Source organism: Lolium rigidum, chromosome 5, assembly GCF_022539505.1.
Source record: "Lolium rigidum isolate FL_2022 chromosome 5, APGP_CSIRO_Lrig_0.1, whole genome shotgun sequence".
Taxonomy (NCBI): domain Eukaryota; kingdom Viridiplantae; phylum Streptophyta; class Magnoliopsida; order Poales; family Poaceae; genus Lolium; species Lolium rigidum.
Genome location: NC_061512.1, coordinates 176,711,918 through 176,732,411, shown reverse-complemented (window position 1 = coordinate 176,732,411; position 20,494 = coordinate 176,711,918). Strand labels below are relative to the sequence as shown.

The 20,494-nt window shown below is 46.9% G+C and overlaps 2 protein-coding genes across 2 annotated transcripts; both read left to right on the top strand.

Moving 5' to 3' along the window:
• The first annotated feature begins 3,901 nt into the window (after nucleotides 1–3,901).
• LOC124653244 (ubiquitin-like) lies at nucleotides 3,902–5,904 on the top strand. The gene is made up of 5 exons (XM_047192315.1): nucleotides 3,902–3,919; nucleotides 3,950–4,052; nucleotides 4,735–4,945; nucleotides 5,146–5,212; nucleotides 5,760–5,904. The coding sequence occupies exons 2-5, from the start codon at nucleotides 3,950–3,952 to the stop codon at nucleotides 5,799–5,801; spliced, it is 423 nt and encodes a 140-aa protein (XP_047048271.1). The 5' UTR covers nucleotides 3,902–3,919; the 3' UTR covers nucleotides 5,802–5,904.
• A 3,892-nt stretch (nucleotides 5,905–9,796) lies between these two features.
• On the top strand, nucleotides 9,797–12,121 carry LOC124656749 (subtilisin-like protease SBT1.7). The gene has a single exon (XM_047195439.1). The coding sequence runs from the start codon at nucleotides 9,797–9,799 to the stop codon at nucleotides 12,119–12,121; it is 2,325 nt and encodes a 774-aa protein (XP_047051395.1).
• Nucleotides 12,122–20,494: the final 8,373 nt, after the last annotated feature.

The window sequence follows — 20,494 nt, the reverse complement described above, 5'->3', positions numbered from 1 at the left end:
CTAGATCCCGCCGCCACACGCTAACCCTCGGAAACCAAGCATCCGATGGTCCAGGACGCCTCCACGCCACAGGCGCCAACCTCACCCCCCGCCACGGCCGGAGCAGCGCCGGACCGAGCCGGTCCCGGCGAGCCTCACCACGGAAATGACGCGACCCACCCCGTCGGGTTCACCAGACGCGCGGTGGGAGGGGGAACCGCCGCCACCAGCACTGCCCAGTGCTTTGCCCGGTGGCTCCCGCCAACGACGCGGTAGGGGAAGGGGAAGGGGTAGGGCTAGGCGGGAGAGGCGGGGGCGCCCCGATCGCCACACGATGGAGCGACGAGAGTGGGGGAGCTGGGCCATCACCAATCCGATGTATACAATGTTGACAACACTCCAGACGAAGTAGCGACGCATGTTTGCCCCTCTCCTGTCATGCTCTTACTAGGACTATCTGTAGCGGGTATGATCTTGGGCTTCTCCCGCGGCACGAGGCCGCCCGGGGCAGAAACCTTGGGTTCGACAGTGGAGGCGGCCCTCTTCTTCGCCGGAGATGGTCGGCCTGCAGATGGCGGTGGTGGGTCTTTCGATCTGTCACCGCGTACCGGTGGCGAGGTGGAGAGGTATGGAAGCCGGCGACAGATGATGTCGCTGTTGGAGGGCTGGTGTACGCCTGCGGCGGTGCACAGGGCGTGTGCGGTGTCTCCGGACAACGCGATCTGCGCTTAGTGTCTCCGGTGGCAACTGTGCCAGCCTGGGATGATCGCCGGCGTGGGGGCCCGACCTGAATAAAGTCGGCGGTCCTAGGGTCTCCTTTGGGCGAAGATAAGGACTGACCTGAGGTTTGCTCTTCTCGTTCTGGCAGGAGTGTTGAGTTCCGGAAGGCGCCGTCGGCAAATGTAACAGTGTTTTTTTCCTGGAGTTTGCTGGATCGGTGGTATTCGGTCGTGCGCACCCATGCTTTTATTCCGGCTGATTGGTTCTGGAGGGAGCGGCGCGAAGCTCTGGTTGTGTTGGCATCAAGAGACATTTTGGTCCATGATGCAGTCAGATGAAAGGGAATAACATGAAGGCCGGAGCGGAGGACTAGCTAAGGGAGGTTCAAATCTCCGCATTGTTGAGGGACTTGCTTGGTGTCCCGGGATCCGCAGCAGTGGTATGGAAGTGGGGGCGACAGCACATGTGAAGTTCAGAGTCCTACCTTTTCAGGGTGAAAACCCAAGGTCTGACCTGGCAATGACCTTGTTGGAGATATTGTTTTAAAAGCGGAGACTATCTTTAGGGTGAAAATCTAAAATCTTTGGTCAGGCGATGATGGCGCTGGTGCACCGTTTCCTTCTTGAAGGCGTCGTCTTTGGAGATTCTGTATTTCAGGTGTTATCTCGGTGGTGGTTGTATTGTTGTTGCTAAGCCTAGGATGCTATAGCGGGACTTTTGTTTTTTAGTTTTTTTACTGTGTGCATTCGTACTGCCATTAGGGTGTTGCGTTGTTGCAGAGGCTAAGTATAATTGGTATATTTTGATATCAATATATTCCCTTTATCAAAAAAATGATAAATAGTACCGTGCATTACGTAAATGAATAAAGCTATTGTGTCGCTCTAATTAATTGTGAGAGAGATGATGATAATGTCGTAGGTAATAGCGTATTATAAGTACATTACCCATAGAACTAGAGTATTCAATATCAATTAGATCTTATACATATGACCATTTAAAAAAAACATTAACAACTACAATATTACATAGTAGATTGACAAGCTGCCTCGACTATATCCTTGTGCTCATCGGCCCATTTTTACATTGCCTCGTACCACAAGCAGGGGCGTAGCCACATTGTGGCCTGTGTGGTCAATTGACCACACATGTTTCTGGCAAATCCTTTGTATTTTGGTATAAAAATAGTACAAAAATATTTAAAATAGGTCAAAATACATGTGTTTAACATCACAAATTTAAAATGATAACATAGAGTTTAAGTTCTGCCTCCGGCACTGACCAGAAGCCCGCCTGTAGCGTAGGGCTCCTCGCATATTATTGCCTCCATCCAGGTTAATAAGGATCACATAGTGATCCGAGGTGGTCGTAATCACATTCTCGAAATCGCAATCCTAGAACATAACCTCAAAGGAAACATTGGCCACTCGATCAAGACACACTCTAACATTGCATTGAGCATCTTGATGGTTTGCCAGGTGAATTTAGGATCAAAGAAACTATGTACCACCAAACCACAGTCATTAAGACAACTTCGAAACAATTCCATCAGAGCGGCCCTTGAGGTACTTGAGTTAAAGAAAAACAAATGCTTGTTAAGTAATTGGCTATTCAAATTGCTCATTGAAGCACGAGTATGGCAACAATTGTTGCGCAACAAATATCTTATTAACAAAACTCTTTCTCAAGTTGAGGCAAAACCTACATATTCACTTTTTTGGAAGGGTCTATGCGGGTTAAGGATGATTTCTTTAGTAAAGATCACTTTTTTACGGGAGATGGATCAACTATCTGATTTTGGGAGGACATTTGGTTAGGTGATACACCCCTATCGCAACAATATTCATCCTTATATAGCATTGTTCAAAAGAAAAATGTATTGGTAGCAGGTGTGTTGGTCCAAACACCTCTTAATATTGGTTTTAGAGAAGTGCTAAATGACTATAAATGGGATGAATGGTTGCAATTATCTCGTAGGCTAATGGCGGTTTAGCTTACTAATACTCCTGACATTTTCAAATGGAACCCGATAGATACGTGATTTTAAAATCTATTTACTTGGACTTGATGAATGGTCATACTAGATTCTTACGTAGATACCTATGAAAAATGAAAATCCTGCTTAAAATAAAGATATATTTGTGGTTCCTAAATAAAAAAGTTTACCTCATGAAAGATAATTTAGCCAAACGTAACTGGAATAGATGTACTAAGTGTTATTTTTGTGATTCTTTAGAGACTATGGAACACTTGTTTATCTCATGGCCTTTTGCTCGCATTTTTTGGCGTATGATTTACTTTACTTTTAATATACCTCCCCCAACAAATGTGGCAAATATGTCTAGCAATTGGTTGAATATTGGAGTGGATAAGAATGATAAAGTTAGAATTCGTATTGGTGTTTCAGGTTTGTGTTGGTCCATATGTAACTGCAAGAATGATATTGGTTTTAATAGATAAAAGGGTACTAATTTTTTGCAGGTTATTTCTAGAGTTGTGCATTGGATACAGTTATGGGATTTCCTACTCCCGGAGTATCAACGAGATGCAACCGGCTGCTGACGGTCGTACATGACTGCTATTTTCAGGCTACTGATAGCGGCATACTAGCAGAATTATGAATGGATAGCTTCTTGTCACTTTTCATTTTTCTTTGGCTGATAGTTGTCTCAACCTTAGCTGGTCCGTGGTTGTAACTGAATTGAATATTTCGAGATATGTGACAAATGGAACGGCTGTGTGCATCGGTTGGGCCGGGAGGACTCCCCATTTTGAAGAAAAAAAATCGGTATTTGTATTCACTCTTGATTCTTGAAGTGGACATGGGCATGCGTGTTGAGTATTTTGTACCTAGCTAGGGACCAAGAAATCTAGGAGTCAGCCAAGCCAAATGAAATTTTCCACATTTTAACTCCAACATTAAAACTCTAGATTTTTTTATTCAGAATCAATTAGAACTCTAGTCTAAAAAAAAAATAGAACTCTCTCAGGCTCTCAGCAATACGTGTGTTCACCACCTGTCAGTTGCACGAAAAAGCCCGGCCCAAGCACATTCCGGTCCATGTCCAACCATCCGGGCCTGTCCATCCAGGGCTCCGAGGGTTTCGTAGCGGCTGCGCTAGCTCCACTCCCCCTCAACGCTCAGTCGCTCACGCTCCGCCTATATAAAGGCCGTCGACTCCGCGGCGCTGTCCACACCACCACCACCACTACCAGTCCAGTCCACCACCCACACTCCGGCGACGGCAAGATGCAGATCTTTGTAAAGACGCTGACGGGGAAGACGATCACGCTCGAGGTCGAGAGCAGCGACTCCATCGCCGCCCTCAAGACCAAGATCCAGGACAAGGAAGGTAACCAACATCTCCCCCTCGATCGTCCCTATCTATGTGCCGCGTCCATGTGCGCGCGCTCTCCGGCCGACGATTTGTTGCTCCGTTCGCTCGCCGTCCGGCCGCCCTGCTTGTCGCATCTGTTTCCCTGCTGTTTCGATAGGTTTTGGACCCGGCCGATTGTTTCGATCTTCTTTTTGGTTTGCACATGATGCTTCTAAAAACATTTCTCCACCTTTGTGCGGTTTCGATTGGTAGATTTACTGAGAAATTACCTACTGCAGCTGAGTAATTGGTCGTCTTGATCGGAAACAGAGGAGAGGAATCTGGGCGATTTGGTTGTTTTAAGCTAGCTTGACGTGACATGCTCCATGTTTGATCGGAGATGAGGAGGCCGGCCGGGAATGTCGGGTTTGGATCTGCTAGTTTATGCAAGTGGTGGATTCAGATTGTGCTAGGATAGTAGAAAGGAATCGTTTTTTTTTTCTTTGGCAACCTGTGGGGCGTAGGGTTGGATACTTGATCGACTTGCAAGTGGTGGACTGTGCTAGGATAGTAGAAAGGAACCGCATTTCAACATAATTTCGCTACCAAATCTAGCTACTGTTCATCTTAAATGCTTGTTGTTTCTTTAAATACTTGTCACCGCATGATTAATACTGTAGTAGCATGCTAATCATGGTGGCCTGATCTGAAACCGTAGGTGTGCCCTCAGAGCAGCAGCGCCTGATCTTTGCCGGGAAGCAGCTGGAGGACGGCAGCACCCTCGCTGACTACAACATCCAGAAGGAGTCCACGCTTCACCTGGTCCTCCGTCTCCGCGGCGGCGGCAAGGGCGGGACGTACCCGGTGATTGAGCCCAACCTCCTGCAGCTTGCTCTCAAGTACATGCAGCACAAGCTCATCTGCCGCCAGTAAGCACACATGCCAATCTCTTGGTTTGCTTCCTTTAGTTCCCCGTCATGTAACTTGTGTTTGTGTTGCTCTTAATCATGTGTTAGCTAGGACTTGATAAAGGCGATCAATTTGTTAGTTAAACTTAGTGTGGAACTGTGGATACACTTCCTTGTCACAAATTAACCTGGCATCTCTTGCTATGCAATTTGTTTTGTAGGTGCTATGCACGCCTTCCTCTCAGGGCTTCGAACTGCCGCAAGAAGAAGTGTGGGCACAACGATGAGGTGAGCCTTAATTGTTATTCCATGAGTGATCCATGTCCGTGTACTTAGCCAGTAGCCCTAATACAATGTCCATGATATTGGCTTCAGACCCAAGTCATCATAACCTTGGTCGAACATATTCTGTCAGTGTTTTTTGTGATTTCACATTACCCTGTTAAAGTCAGCTAGGTAGTTTATATCAATTTATACATAATAATGGAGCTTACTGTGCTATTGTTGTTCATGTCCTTTTCCTATATTTCCCTGGTTCTTCCACTTGGTCATTGTAGCATGCTCTCTAGGTTCTCATCATCAGTATAAATAATTCCATGATATGCTTGTTTCAGAGTTGATGTGCCAGGTCTCCAACTAGATCCATTAACTGAGCTTAGTAGTACAGTTTTGTTTGTATGTTGTGTATTGGTGTTTCATGTAACTAGAACTTTGTTGCATATTGATAAATTGAGATCTCTGCAACAATTTGTGAAATCATTTTATATCTCACGTCTACAGATTTTGATCACTGACATCTGCTAACATGAATTATGTTTGAACATTATATTTTCAGCTGAGGAAGAAGAAAAAGCTCGCTTCCAAGACTCCAAAATAATGCACTGGAATGGAATGTGAGAGTGATAGGCACCCGCACTGTCTCCTTAGCGGCTTAGTGTCATAACTTACTAGAATTTAAGCCTTGTAGTAGCTACCTTGAATTGAAGTCCTTCCCTACCTCTATCTGAACATTATGAGTTGTTTTTGATAGTGATGCATGGCACTGGCATGGATGCTGAATTTAGAGAAGCTAGTTAAAAGTTACTTCTGTATCACTGCCTATGAAAAACATACATGGATTCTCATGGCTGCAGTCACTGCATGGCTGTAGTGAGCTCTTGTCAGGTTAATGTTCCTTTTTTTTCATCTGGTAGCTGTTTGTTGGGTCGCTGACTATTTGACCTGATGATTATCATCATAATGAATCTTTGTAGTACTAGCTAATTAGAAATCTTTGCGGACATGGATTTAGGTTCCTATTTTATCCGCAATAACTAAGCTAGGTGATTAACCAAGATTTAAATCATGATGCTAATATTTAAAAGTGATTGAGCATCCCTAGTTGGTGAAAGCTGGAGAAATCAAATTCGTTCCTAATTTTTTTTTGAAACGGGGACAAAACTTTGCCTCATCTCATTAATTAAGAAGAGTTCAAAGGTTTATTACAAGGTTAAGCCACAGCTTGGCAAAAACGACACAACTATTCTCGCGGCATAATCGACACCAAGTGCCTAGCACCCGCCACATGCCAAAGCTCCACATCAGTATTTATCTTAGTTACAACAATATTTGGCAAAGAAAAAACACTACAGAAGACTCTCGCATAGCGGCTCGTTCCAAAAGCTCGCAAGAGATTAGCATGATGAGAGAGGCAAAGGATTTTCGCCGGGAGCCATTGGGGTAGGAAAATGCTTGGGATCCGGCGATCCGCGCAGGTCGTCCGGTCTCGCTCCCGCGTCGCTTAATGGGCCTGCTTTTTTCGGCCCAACAATTGTTTTGCTGCAAAACACATGGAGTGAGATGATGAACTATTTGTTGTAAACAACCCGTAATTTTTGTAGGATTTGTTGTTAACAATTGTTGTAAAGAGACAACATTTTTTTTATTTTTTTGTTGATGCTAATAACAAAGTGATTTTTTATTTTGTTGTAACCATTTGTGACTTTGGATAAAATAGTAGGTGATTATTGTTGTAATTCAATCTGTAGCAAATTAAATGTCGCTTGACCACTTTGCATCATTTTGCAAACATATTGATTTTTTATTGTAATCGTTTGTGACTTTTTGTAAAAAAAGTTGGTGACTTTTGTTGTAATTCAATATGTAACAAATTAATGTTTTCTTCTATTTTTTTGCAAACATATGGATTTTTGTTGTAATAGTCTCCGGTTTTTTGTTAATAATAATGGCTACTTGTGTTGTAAATTGATCTCCAACAAAATAATTTGTTGGTTTAACTATTTTTTATTGTGACATTACTTTTAAAAAATGTTGCGACTTTTTGTTGTAATAGTATTTTTTTTGTATGCGGAGAGATTATTTTTGTTGTAATACTCTTCACATTAGGAGGTACTGCGGGTTGGTTTCCAGAAAAAGGAGGGTGGCAAATGTAAAATTGCATTTAAACTATAATCTGAGAAATATAGTACTGCGGGTTGATTCTCCAGAAACCGGGGCTATAATGTAAACTTCCTAATGCGATTGATTCTGCTCGTCGGATCGCCATCGGACGGCGCGGAGGACGACCGATTTTTTGCCCCATATCCGCCGCCTGACGCGTAGCGTTCTCCATTGGGGTAGATGAAGGAGAGCCACCATTCTTCAACCGTGTCAAAGTTTGCCCACAAAGAAATGTCCGTCGAGTCTAGCCCAAGCCACGAGATGATGGAGTTCCAAATCCTAAGAGAGTAACAACACTTGAAAAGAAGATGCACCGTGGACTCAGGTTTGGCCAACCCCTCCGTTGAAGCCGGTTGGCCGTCCACAGTCCACACTCGATCTTGATAAGCCAAGCTAAAAAAAAAACTTGCACTTTGGCAGTGCCCATATTTTCCATATGCCCTCCGACATACCTTAGAATTGGCCCTTATAGGCCGACACCACCATGTAAAACCCTGAGTTGGAGAACTTCCAAGTGATGTCATCCGGGGTGCCTTCACATAGATGAACCTCGTTAACCTTTTTCCAAAGGTCCATAAAATGCACAATGTGATTTATTGTGATGCCACTCTCGGTGTTGATTTTGAAAATCCAAAAGTTTTGGTTGATGCCCTTGTTAATCGTGAAGTTTTTTCCTTTTGGAGATTGCGAAAATGGAAGGTGCAATATCTTTCGTCATTCAGGTAAACTCTCACCCTCAATGCACTCCGCCAAGGGAAATAACCAAGTTTCATGTGGTTGGGACGATATGGAGGAACTTGCATTGCAATAGAACAGTTAACCGCCAACTTCAGTATACATAAAAGAGAAAGTCAATTTTCCCGACAACCTTTGAACTCCAAGTTTTATTAGTCCTTCTTGAGAGTATATAAAATTTCCACAAGCTGAGACAATCCAACTTTTGATAGGAGGTCCTGGAACTATAATTAACAAATGAATGTGTCAAGAGTTCGTTCCTTGCTCATTATATTTCAAGTTTAGGCACTCAAATATATAAATAGTGTTTTGAGACAAACGAAGTGCATTCAGGAGGTACTCTTTTTTTTGAACTGGAACACCTCGATTCCATAACTCAGATGGCTCAGCACGATCACTGGCCAACAGCACCAATACAGAGTCTGGTACATCCTCATGCGACAGGCGGCAAGGATCATCATCTCTAGCTCCCATAGCCGCAAGGGCATGGGCTACTTTATTACAAGAACGAGGACAATAGTTTAAACTAACTGAATGAAAATTAAGACTAATAAAAGCACGGATATCTCTATAAATGACTCCTTCAGGGGAAAGATCAAACTCCTTAGAACGGATGGCTCGTACAAGGTTTTGGGCATCGCTTTCAACTGAGATATTCGTCATTCCCCAAGTGGCTGCAGCATGTAGCGCTTGCGCACAGGCCTGTGCTTCGGCACTGGCTACAGTCGCAATGAAAGGAATTTTCCCTGCACCTGCACCTCGAGCCTCCCCCTGCTGATCACGCACTATAAAAACCCCAGCCACCTTGTCTCCTTTCCTCTGAAAGGAGACACTCATTCAGGAGGTACTCTTGTGGCCTGCCATGTGTTGTGGCAGGCGACAAGGGCATGGTGTTCATACACAACTGTGTAAATTGTAAATGTAGCCTAGTCACGTTGTTCAGATGATGCAAAGCTTGTATGTATATACATTACAAAATTTTGAAATCCAACTGAACACCCACCGTGGCTTATTCACATCTTGGCAGGATTTTTTTTTTTACATGGGCCTCTGTTTTGGATGACTGTAGTTCATCCTGAATTTCACCAGAACTGTAGTGAAACATTTGGTATCTGTATTTGGGGACTGAAACAGCCTTGTCGGCTCTCATGTGCTATAGTTGAAATACTCTGTGAGACTGTGACAGACAGGTTTCCTGTTTACAAAGATAGAAAGTTAACTGAAAACTTGTGGCATTTGCATGTGTGTGTGTTTATTTAGTGGTGCATATAAGAAATTTGGGATTTTAAGATGAGACAAATGGATAGTGGAGGCCGTTTCATTCCTTGTTTGGTTTGTGAGGCCGTTCCATCGCCTTCCAGAATCCAAATTATCCGGGCAAAATCAAAATTAGCACCAAGTTTGTTTCATGGCTGCATTTAGCTTCCACTAGCCGAGTATCGAGGAGGAAGAAATCCACATGTGGCATCCATTAGCTGAGCCACCATGATAATAGCTTAACATGGTAATGCAGCACATCAATACCTGCAAACTCTCAATCAGCGATGTCTTGACAAGAGCCCTTTTCAGACACAGAATGAAAACTCCTGGTCTGCACTGCAGTGGCGTCACAGAGAGGCCTGCCGAGTTCAAGCTTTATAAAACCCATCACCACGTACATGCATTTCTCCATCACAAGCTCACTAACACACATCAACAATGGCTTCCACGCTCCCCATCCTCTGTCTGCTAGTTCTCGTCCTTGTCCAGTTCCAGTCCACACATTCAGTCATCATTCCAGAGCACAAGAACTCCATTGTCGAGCACAAGCCTCATCCTTCTCCTTCCACATCGAACTCGCATGGCACCTACATCGTCCAAACCAACCACCTGGCCAAGCCATCAGAGTTCGCCACCCTCGATCACTGGTACACGTCCATGGTGGACAGAAGCTCCAGCCGCATCCTCTACACCTACGGCACTGTGATGCACGGTTTCGCCGTCCGCCTCACCGAGGGCGAGGCCCGGCGCATGTCGGCCGTCCCCGGCGTGACCCGTGTGTACAAGGACAGGATGTACCAAATCCAGACCACGAGGTCGCCCTGGTTCATGGGCCTCCACGACGACTTCGGCGCGTGGCCAGACTCGGAGTTCGGCGACGGCATCATCATCGGCATCATCGACACCGGCATCTGGCCGGAGCGCGCCAGCTTCAGCGACACCGGCCTCGGCCCTGTCCGTCCCACCTGGAGGGGCAAGTGCGAGGACGCCGAGGGGTTCAATGCCACCTTACTCTGCAACAACAAGCTGGTCGGCGCCAAGTGCTTCACCGGCAACCTACCGGTCCCGGAGTACAACGACCCGAGCCCGAGGGACTTCATGGGGCATGGATCGCACGTGGCCTCGACGGCTGCCGGCGCCGAGGTTCCCTGGGCCGACCTGTACGGCTTCTCGGGCGGGAGGGCGAGCGGCGTGGCGCGCAATGCGAGGATCGCCATGTACAAGGCGTGTGTCCCACTCCCAGGGGGGTGCCCTGGCTCGGCGACCATCAAGGCGATCGACGCCGCTGTGAGCGACGGCGTGGACCTCATATCCATCTCCATCGGGGTCGAGCCGGGCACGCCCTTCTACGATGACCCCATCGCCGTCGCTACCTTCGGCGCCGAGCGCAGGGGCGTGTTGGTCGTCGTCGCCGGTGGCAACGACGGCCCCGAGGCGTCTTCCGTGTCCAACGCCGCGCCGTGGGTGACCACCGTCGGTGCCGCCACCACGGACCGGGTGTTCCCGGCCAAGCTCATGCTCGGCAACGGCGTGGCGCTGACGGGCCAGTCCCTGTACACCGAGAAGTCCAAGGGCACGAGCATGGTCGGGCTCGTGTACAGCTCCTGCATCGAGAATGACCTGACGCCCGACAAGGTGACGGGCAAGGTGGTGGTGTGCGCGTGGATGGAAGGAGACGAGACCGGCTTTTACGTGGAGAGAGCCGGCGGAGCCGGGATGGTGTCCGCGATGGGCATGGAACGGCTCCATGACGCCGTCAATGCTCCGGCGTTCACGCTCCCCGGCGTCATGATCAGCGACACCGCGGCCAATAAGCTGGACGCCTACATGTCATCGTCGCCGTACCCGGTGGTGTCGTTCGCCTTCGCCTGCGAGACCGTGACCGGCGAGAACCGGGCGCCTATGGTGGCGGGGTTCTCGTCGCGAGGCCCCAGCGTGGTGGCCCCGGAGATCCTGAAGCCGGACGTGGTCGCGCCGGGCGTGAACATCCTGGCCGCATGGTCGGGGGCCGTGCCGCCGTCGGGCTCCAAGAAGATTATTGACCCGCGGCGCGTCGAGTACAACATCCTCTCCGGGACGTCCATGGCCACTCCGCACGTCGCCGGCGCCGCGGCGCTGATCAAGAAAGTGCACGGCGACTGGACGCCGGCCATGGTGCGGTCGGCGCTGGTGACGACCGCCGGCCCACTGGACAAGAACGGCAGGGAGATGTTCGACAGCGGCACCTTGATGGACGCGACGCCGCTGGCTGCCGGGGCGGGGCTCGTCCTCCCGAGGCTCGCCATGGACCCGGGCATGGTGTACGACGCCGGTATGCAGGAGTATGTGGACTTCCTCTGCACCCTCAACTACACGGCGGAGCAGATGCGGCAGTTCGTGCCGGAGATGAGTTCAGCAGCTGGGTGCGGCGCACGGACGATCGCGGGCGGCATGGCCAACCTCAACTACCCGTCGTTCGTGGTGGTGTTCGACAGGAGCAACGGCGGCGGCGTCCGCAGGCTGACAAGGACGGTGACCAAGGTGTCGGCGCAGCCGGAGACGTACAACGTGACGTTCGCGGCGCCGGGGGGCGTGAAGGTGACCGTGACGCCGGAGACGCTGGAGTTCAAGAGGGAGAACGAGAAGCGAACCTACACGGTGGAGTTTAGCCTCCAGTCGCAAGGAATGGTGAGGCCGGCCGGAACATGGGACTTCGGCCACATTTCGTGGGAGAACAGGAAGCACCGGGTGAGGAGCCCCGTTGCCTTCAACTGGAAGATCTGAATACTGGTACCATGCAGTAGCTAGCTAGCTGAATATGTAAAAGGGAGATCTGAACTCTGAAACTGATGTGTTGCATCTGAACTGCGACTTGACATGGGGAAATAGCCATGAAGTATCATGATTGATTGCTTGTTGTGAACTTGTGATATCGAGAGAAGAATAATTATCATACGGAGTATTTTTTTCTTGTCCAGTTGCTAAAGATTTGAGGGTTTTAATAACATACTATGAATCATATGTTCTCTTAACCGTTTCCTCATCAACAGAATTTTTTCTGGTAATCGTCTCACATGGAGATTCCCTCGCTACAAAATATATGACAAGTCAGTTTATTGCTTCCCTCACCAAAACGAAAAACTAAAACTGTGGCAATACCATCTATTTAACAAGATAAATAGGACTGAATATTGCGTGACACACTCTCGTTCTAAAATCTCAAGCATTATTCATAATAGGATCCTAAGCGGGAGCCAGAACACTATCTCCATATAGGACTGAATATAAAACTTTTTGAAGCACAATGGAAAACCACAATTCTGCCAATCTATTTTTTTCCTAACTGAAAACTGATTTTGATGAACAACTTCATCTCAAGTTCCCAACTATGATAGGATGACTTTTGACAGGAAGCACAAATCAAAATTTCGAACCACCGCTTATTTGAACCACCGCTCATAGTTCCCAACTTGATAGGATGACTTTTGACAGGAAGCCAGATAACTGCCAGTTATGTAACTTAGCAGACAGCTTTAGATAAAAGGTGAGCTATCATTTAAACAGCTGCTGCAGAACTACTGCAGACCTAAAAGTTTATCAGATTACTTTTTGCTCTGTAATCAAGGATGCTTAGAATTTTCTCGTTGTTCTGTGGAACTGTAATCTGGTATATGATTTCTGTGAGAGTAGGCCGGAGATGTGCAGTTATCTCCTTAATTGATGTAAACAAAAACAGCTGGATTTACTTCGGAAACGAACAAAAGGATTCACCACAGATTTCTAGGCTCATGCAAATTCATGCATTGGAACTCAAGTTGAGAGGTACAAAAATTAGATAGTCCTAGTGAACAGATGAAGTTATAGTTGGGAGCAAACTTGAGCATAGCAGAAACAGAACTAATTTAATTTGATTCCGCTTACAAGCTTCCCAAGGAATTATAACTTAGATTAAAAAAACATAACAAAGCTAGACAAGATGGTACCCTGCTGCAATGCATATACAGATAGCAGACTTGAAAAAATAGTTCACCAATAGTCCTTTTATCCTCATCCAACTCAGTAATAATGAAGAGCATGAGAATTAACTTGCTATTTCTTATTTGTTTGTAGAATTTTGTTATGTACAGATCATTTATCAAAAAAATTGACTATATGAACAATTATACATACATCTTTGTTCTTGACCGATTTGTGGTCATTGGGCTTCTCAATCTATCCTTGAGTTGACACGAGTCAAAGGGGTATTAAGGAAGAAAAGGAGTCCTCAGGGACCAGTGTCCGGTGACTTCCGGTCCACGGAGGGGTTGCTTCCGAATCCCAGCACGAAGCGGAGCAGCGGCGGCGGCGCGCCACCGGCTCGTCATGGGCAGTGTCGTCATCGGGATCCAGAGGGACCCGTTTGTAATTTTATCTTTTCTCTGGATCTTTCTGTAAGAATGGTGTTCTAATATCAGTACCCCATCTCCCGCAGAAAAAAGAGCACGGATCAACTTCTCGCATGAGAAGTCTGGCCTGGGAACGGATCCTCAAACTAAAAGGTAGTCAACAAAGTGACTCAAGTAAGCCACTCTTCTCACTAAAGTGCAGATGCTTGGACTCTAGGCAACACACTAATAAACTCTGGTTACTTACTGTACTTGCTAATCTGCTGCGATGTCTTGATGAAGAGAAGTTCATGTAGGCCAAAAGGGACAAGTTCTCGTAAACACTCCATGAATAAAATGTATTCACAAGAAGTTGGAAGCGCGTCAGGCATTCTGATGCCTATCCTTTACAGAACCAACAACAACAACGTCAAAGCATTTTTCCAAGCAAGTTGGGATAGGCTAGATATGAAACCTAAGAGAAAAGAGAACCAAAACAAGAAGAAAGAAAGAAAAAGAAAATAAAAAAAATAAAAAATAAAAAATAAAGAAGTAAAAAAAAGGGAAAAAGGAAAGAGAAAAGAAGCGAGTGACTATTTTTCCGGCACATGGATCGCTGATCTCCATGCAGTCCTATCAAGAGCCAAGACTTTAGGTATATTCCAATCCCTCGGGTCTCTTTTTATCGCCTCCGCCCACGCCAACTTTGGCCGTCATCTACCCCTTCTAGTCTCCTCCATACTCTTTAGAGTTTTAATGTTAACGGGGTCTTCTAGAGACCTCCGCTGGATATGCCCAAACCACCTTAGTCGGTGTTGGACTAGCTTCTCATCGATCGGTGTCACCCCTAGCCTATCATCAATTACCTCGTTCCTAATCCGGTCCTTTCTTGTATGGCCGCACATCCAACGCAGTATGCGCATCTCTGCGACACTCATTTGTTGGATATGTTGTCTTTTATTGGGCCAACATTCTGCCACATAAAGCATCGCCGTTCTGACAGCCGTCCTATAGAACTTACATTTTAGCTTTTGTGGTACCTTCTTGTCACTACTAGGAAAACCCTTACTGCCGGCGCACCATATTTGCCTACTGTCGGCGCACCAGAGCCCGCTGGTGGGAACGGGCCGGTGGTAACTGGCTATTGCCGGCGCACCAGCCAGTGCGTCAGCGGTAGCTCAGTTACTGCCGGCACACTGTGCTGGCTTCGCCGGCAGTAGCTTTGTACGGCTGGCGCACAAGCTGCTGCGCCGACAGTAGGGGTTGTGAGCAGTGGCGCTTGTGCTGTGCGCCGGCAGTAGGGGATGGAGGTGCGCCAGCGGTATAATTCGAATATCTTATTTTACAGCATTTTCCAGCGTATTATGAAAAGCGCATAGAGCCAAGTCTCATTTCGGTATCAATACACAAATAGTCAACTCTCATTTCGAAATCTTGATTTATACAACACACATGCAACACCGAACGACGAAGTTTCACAAAGTTAGAAGTCTCTGTACATAGTCACAAGTGTCGTCATACACCTCACAATGTAGCTACTAACCTAAACTACAATCACATAAAACATGACCATGGTCACAATGAGCATCATCACGAAGGCCATGGTCTTTATCCGGTTCCTCCTCATGTCTCTCATCTCTCCCGCTAGATAACGCGCGTATCTTCCTTCCGCCTCCACCCTAGTGGGGTATCCTTTGTAGTTGTTGCCACTGAAACGGTGCACCTGTCTCCGATAGTCCTCTCAGTCGTCGTAGACTCCAGGAACCCTTTGTACACGACATATGTCGTCGGCATCTCCATGCACAAGACAAATAAAACGTCAGTACCAAATCATAGATGATATATCTATTTGCAACATATAAGTATATATGAGAAGTAAAGCACGAGTGTACTGACCAACATTCTAATCATCGGCCAATGCAATTAAGAAGTGTCAACTCAAACAAGAGACAAGTAGTATGAACTAAATAGCATGCCTCATACTTTGTTGGTAGAAACAAATATTAACATTCAGGGATGGAGTCAGTGAGGCCAGGTAGGATGCAGAAGAGATTCATATTTGTGGCCATCACACCAGGCTCACTGGCTCCACCCCCGAGTGTACGAGTGACCAAACATTCTAATCATCGACGTACTCCAATAAGAGCCAAGTAGTATGAAGTAGATAGCATATGCCTCATACTTTGTTGGTCGAAACAAATATTAACATTCAGGGGTGGGGTAAGTGAAGCAAGTAGGATGCACAACAGATTGATATTTGTGCCATCACACTAGGTTCGCTCACCCCACCCCAGAGTGTAGTGACCAAACATTCTAATCATCGGCCAATGCAATTAAGAAGTCCCAACTCAAATAAGAGACAAGTAGTATGAACTAAATAGCATGCCTCATACTTTGTTGGTCGAAAAAATATTAACATTCAGGGATGGAGTCAGTGAGGCCAGGTAGGATGCACAAAAGATTGATATTTATGGTCATCACACCAGGCTCACTGGCTTCACTCCCGAGTGTACGAGTGACCAAACATTCTAATCATCGGCGAACTCCAAATACAAGCCAAGTAAGGGTCGTGTTAATGAAAATGATTAAGGTAAATACGCCATAATGTAGAAATATATACCAAAGTAAATGGAAATGATTAAGATAACATGGTGTGTCTGATTCCATAGACTAACAAATTACTAGACGCAAGCTAACGAGTTCACATGCACATCCATACAAACTAAATAAAAGTGACAAGTCGATCGGACCGGAATATATAGCAATTACAGTATGCAAGTTCATCAATGTATCGTTCAAGCTAAGCAAAAGAGTTCCCGTCGTAGGATCAGGTTGTAGGCCTAGGGGGGAATGGACGGCAGCCCTCCAGCGAGTTGAATGGCCTTTCCTCATGCAACATCTCCAAGCGGAGTTCTAGTTCGTCATTAGGTGGTAGACCGTAGCCGTAGAAGAACGTGCCAGACCTACTGCTGACATCCTGCTGGATTATCGTGCAAATTATCTGCTGGATGCGACCCCAATTTAGTCTCAGCTCTCTATCGTTGACATCCACCATGTTTTTGAACCTGTTTCTAAGAGTTTCTGGCAACAACATGTCTTCTGCGTTCTTTACGTACTCCATCGTCTGAAGGATGGCGTACCATGCACCCATCCCATTCTCTTCCGACGACTGCCTGAGGCAGGGAAGGTTGGTTGTGTGGGTTAACGCCAAGCCTCCTCCTACTTTCCTCTATACTCTGAGGGGGTCTGTCTTGGAGGCGAAGCCGGTGAGAGCATCATTGAGAACGCTCTTGATGTCGGTGTAGTCTTTCTTCTTGTCCCTACCTGAGTCGAGATATATTGCATGCGAGTGTTGCGGGGGCATGACGATGAGGGTGCAGAACTTGTCTCTACGCAAAACACATGGATTAATCTTCGCAAATGCAAATGGAGATATATGATAGAATGTAATGGGGACTAGCGAATCATTACTTACTCAAGGAAGTAAGGGATGAGAATGACGCTCTTCTTAATGTTCAGCAGGAAGAAATCCTCGATCTGCTTGGTGGCAATCATCTGATCCCCACGGTTGCAGATGATGCTCTCCCACATATAGAAGGGGTCCATTAACGCGATGCCCGGCGTCCCCTCCTTAACGATCTGGGAAGAGAGGCTAAGAGCAACTAGTCGGACCACGGTATGGTGGAGCATTTTCATGCGAAAGATGTTGAAGATGTCATCGAACCGGATGAAGCACAAGTCCGCGGGGGACTTTTCGGCAAGGCCCATGCCAGTTGGCACCTTCCACATGTAGAGAGGGTATTCAGGAGATTTTGAAATGAGAAGTTGCTTCTCCAGATACATGACAGAGTTATGCAAGCTCCTCATATCCGCGGTGAGTTTCTTGACGACATGCTCCGGCAGCATCGTTTTACCCAAGTGATGCTCCGGTCGCCAATTGTCTGGCAACTTTTCAAGGTGTCGGACCGGCTCCTTGGCTTTGGCCTCTGCCTTTTCTTTGGCGTCCTTCTTCGCTGGCCTCTTCCGCTTCTTGGGTTATAGGCACTTCGGAAGGCCTATAGCATCCATCGCCTTATTGGTCATATCACAGAGTGTGTTTGGGCCCAGCATCTTTTTGGCGGCGGCGGCCACCTCAGGTGTTTCCTCTTCCTCCTCAGGCGTTTCTTGAGAATCAAACAACTTCTTAGAGCACAGATCTTTCGAAGTCGTCACGTTCGGAGCCACCGGGGCATTGTCATGGAGAACTTGTGAAGACGTAGGAATATCCCATTGGAAGTCGTCACGTTCGGAGCCACCGGAGCATTGTCACATTCGACCTCTAACGCCGCTAGCTGTTGTGGTGGGGCGCTGACCTCTGGCGCCGCTGGCTGTTGTGGTGGGGCGCTGACCACCGGCGCCGATGGCTGTTGTGGTGGGGCGCTAACCACCGGCGCCGCTGTCTGTTGTGGAGGGGCGCTGACCTCTGGCGCCGCAAGTTGCTTTCCTTTGCTTGTCGTCGACCCCGAGGAGGTGTTGATCCTAATTAGGGTCTTCGGCCATATCACTACCCAACTCTTTAGTGAGCTCAGCTTCATCGGGCTATCGGCACCATCCGGTTGATTAGGAAGATACAAATCCTCATAGCCCGGTAACGCCCGATCCACTTCAACCCGGTAAACGTCATCGGACATATCTCGTGTGTGCCACTTCTTATCTAGAGGCCGAATGATGGACCCCTCGCAACGTCTTTGAGTTTGTCGTTCACTTTCATCAGAAAGGTGCATGGCGTTGAGAGCGCATGCGAGAACATTGGGTCTCCGAACTATCCTTCGAAGTCTTCCTCGTTGGCGACTCCATCCATTCTGACGATGGTCCTCTTGCCTCTCCTCACGACAACACGGCTAGGTCTGGATGGGTCGATTATGAAGAAGCATTGGTCCACACGTTTAGCCAACACACATGGCTCATTTTGCGCGGTGGCGTTCGTGGACTTTGATTTGTTGGCTTCGGGTAGAAACATGGTGGTGAAATACCTGTCTTCTTTTGTGGCGCTCTTAGCCCATCTGATGCGGAACATCGGCACTTTCTCGCCAGTGTAGCTAAGCTCCCAGATTTCCTCGATCCTTCCGTAGTATCTAGTCTTTATGTCACCCGTATAGGATTCCATCGTTACCCCTGAGTTCTGGTAAACGTTGTTTTTGTCTTTTTCTTCCGTGTAGAATGTGTACCCGTTGATATCGTACGCTTGGTAAGTCATGATGTTGGGCGCGGGGCCATGTGACAAGGCCAATACTAGTTTATCGTCGTCATAATCCATTGGTGGGGGATTAGCATCAATGTGGTCTTTGAACCAGCGCGCGAAAGAGGAGTTGTGCTCTCAGAATATTTCTGCTTCCGTCATCGGCTTGCCACTGTTCTCTATCATGGTTTTGTGCTCTGTCAACCAAGGATCAATCAAGTCAATGTGGTGTAGCGCTAGTAAGTTGGCCCTGTCAAAGTCAGAAGTCCGACCAGACATGTGCACGTGCAGTTTCCTCCTTCCATTTTTGTGGCCTACTCCCTCGAACATGCGGAGGTGCTTGTTTCGAGGCAAACCAATAGGGTCCTCGATGTCTAGATAATTCATGCAAATAGAGATGCACTCTTTGGTGAGCCAGCCCTGGACGATGCTTCCATCTGGATGCGACCTGTTATGAACGTATCCTTTAATGACCCCATTCATTCTTTTAAACGGTATCATGTTGTGTAGGAATGCCGGCCCTAGATTGTTGATATCATCCATGATATGGACCAACAGATGGACCATCACGTCAAAGCTCACATAGGATCACCACGATCTCTTCCTGGTGCCTTGCAAGTTTCTTCACGCTTATCGACTTCCGAGTTATGACGTCGAAGAAGTTACAGAGCCCAGTCAACGTTGCACGGACATGGCCATCCATTATACCTCGGATTGCAACCAGAAGAATCTGCGTCATCATCACGAGACAGTCATGAGACTTCATGCCGCTGAAAAGTTTTGTTTCTTGGAGTCCATGTATCTGCTTATTAGCCCTAAGTAACGGAAGGGCACTCTGACTCCTACAAGGCAATTGAAAAATTGATCGACCTCAGCCAGACTAAAAGTGAAGCAGGAGGGGGCAGTAATAGTCTTGCTTCTTAATCCTTTTGCGCTTCTGACCGCCGTCCGTCTCCTCCTACGACTGTCCGTCTTGGGTCGGCGAGATCTGAAGCTCTTCCGTGATGTCCAAAACTTTCAGGTCGTGTCTTGCTTTTGGCCCATCTTTGGTCCGGTCCGGCATGTTGAGAAAAGTGCCAACCGGAATATAGTTCTGATATTTACTGTTCAACAACGATTTTTATCTGATTTATTTGAGTTATATGTACCGGCAATGAGATACGACCAACTAAAGAAAAAATGCTCATTACCAGCATGAAGTGATTTGTTGAATACATTATTGAATAGATTCTTCATCTAGCTAATCTTGTAGGCATGCACCGGCAATGATGGCGAAGCGAATGTCTCCTTAACTTTGGTCCACCTTGTTAATAAGACTCGCACCGTTGGTCAGCCACACATACAAGATCTCCCGTCGACCTAATCTAAAAAGCTCCAGATAATAGGCATACCCTTCCAGAATATAAACTTTTAAATTATTCTAGCTGGCCCTTTAGTACAGAACCTTGCATTGCAGGACCCTGGAACGAAAAGGAACTCATAAATCGTCTAACCACAGCCAACATTTTCAATCCAAGAGAAAAGACAGTACACAAGAAACTCGGCAACCAAAGAAATTCAAAACACAATGCACAG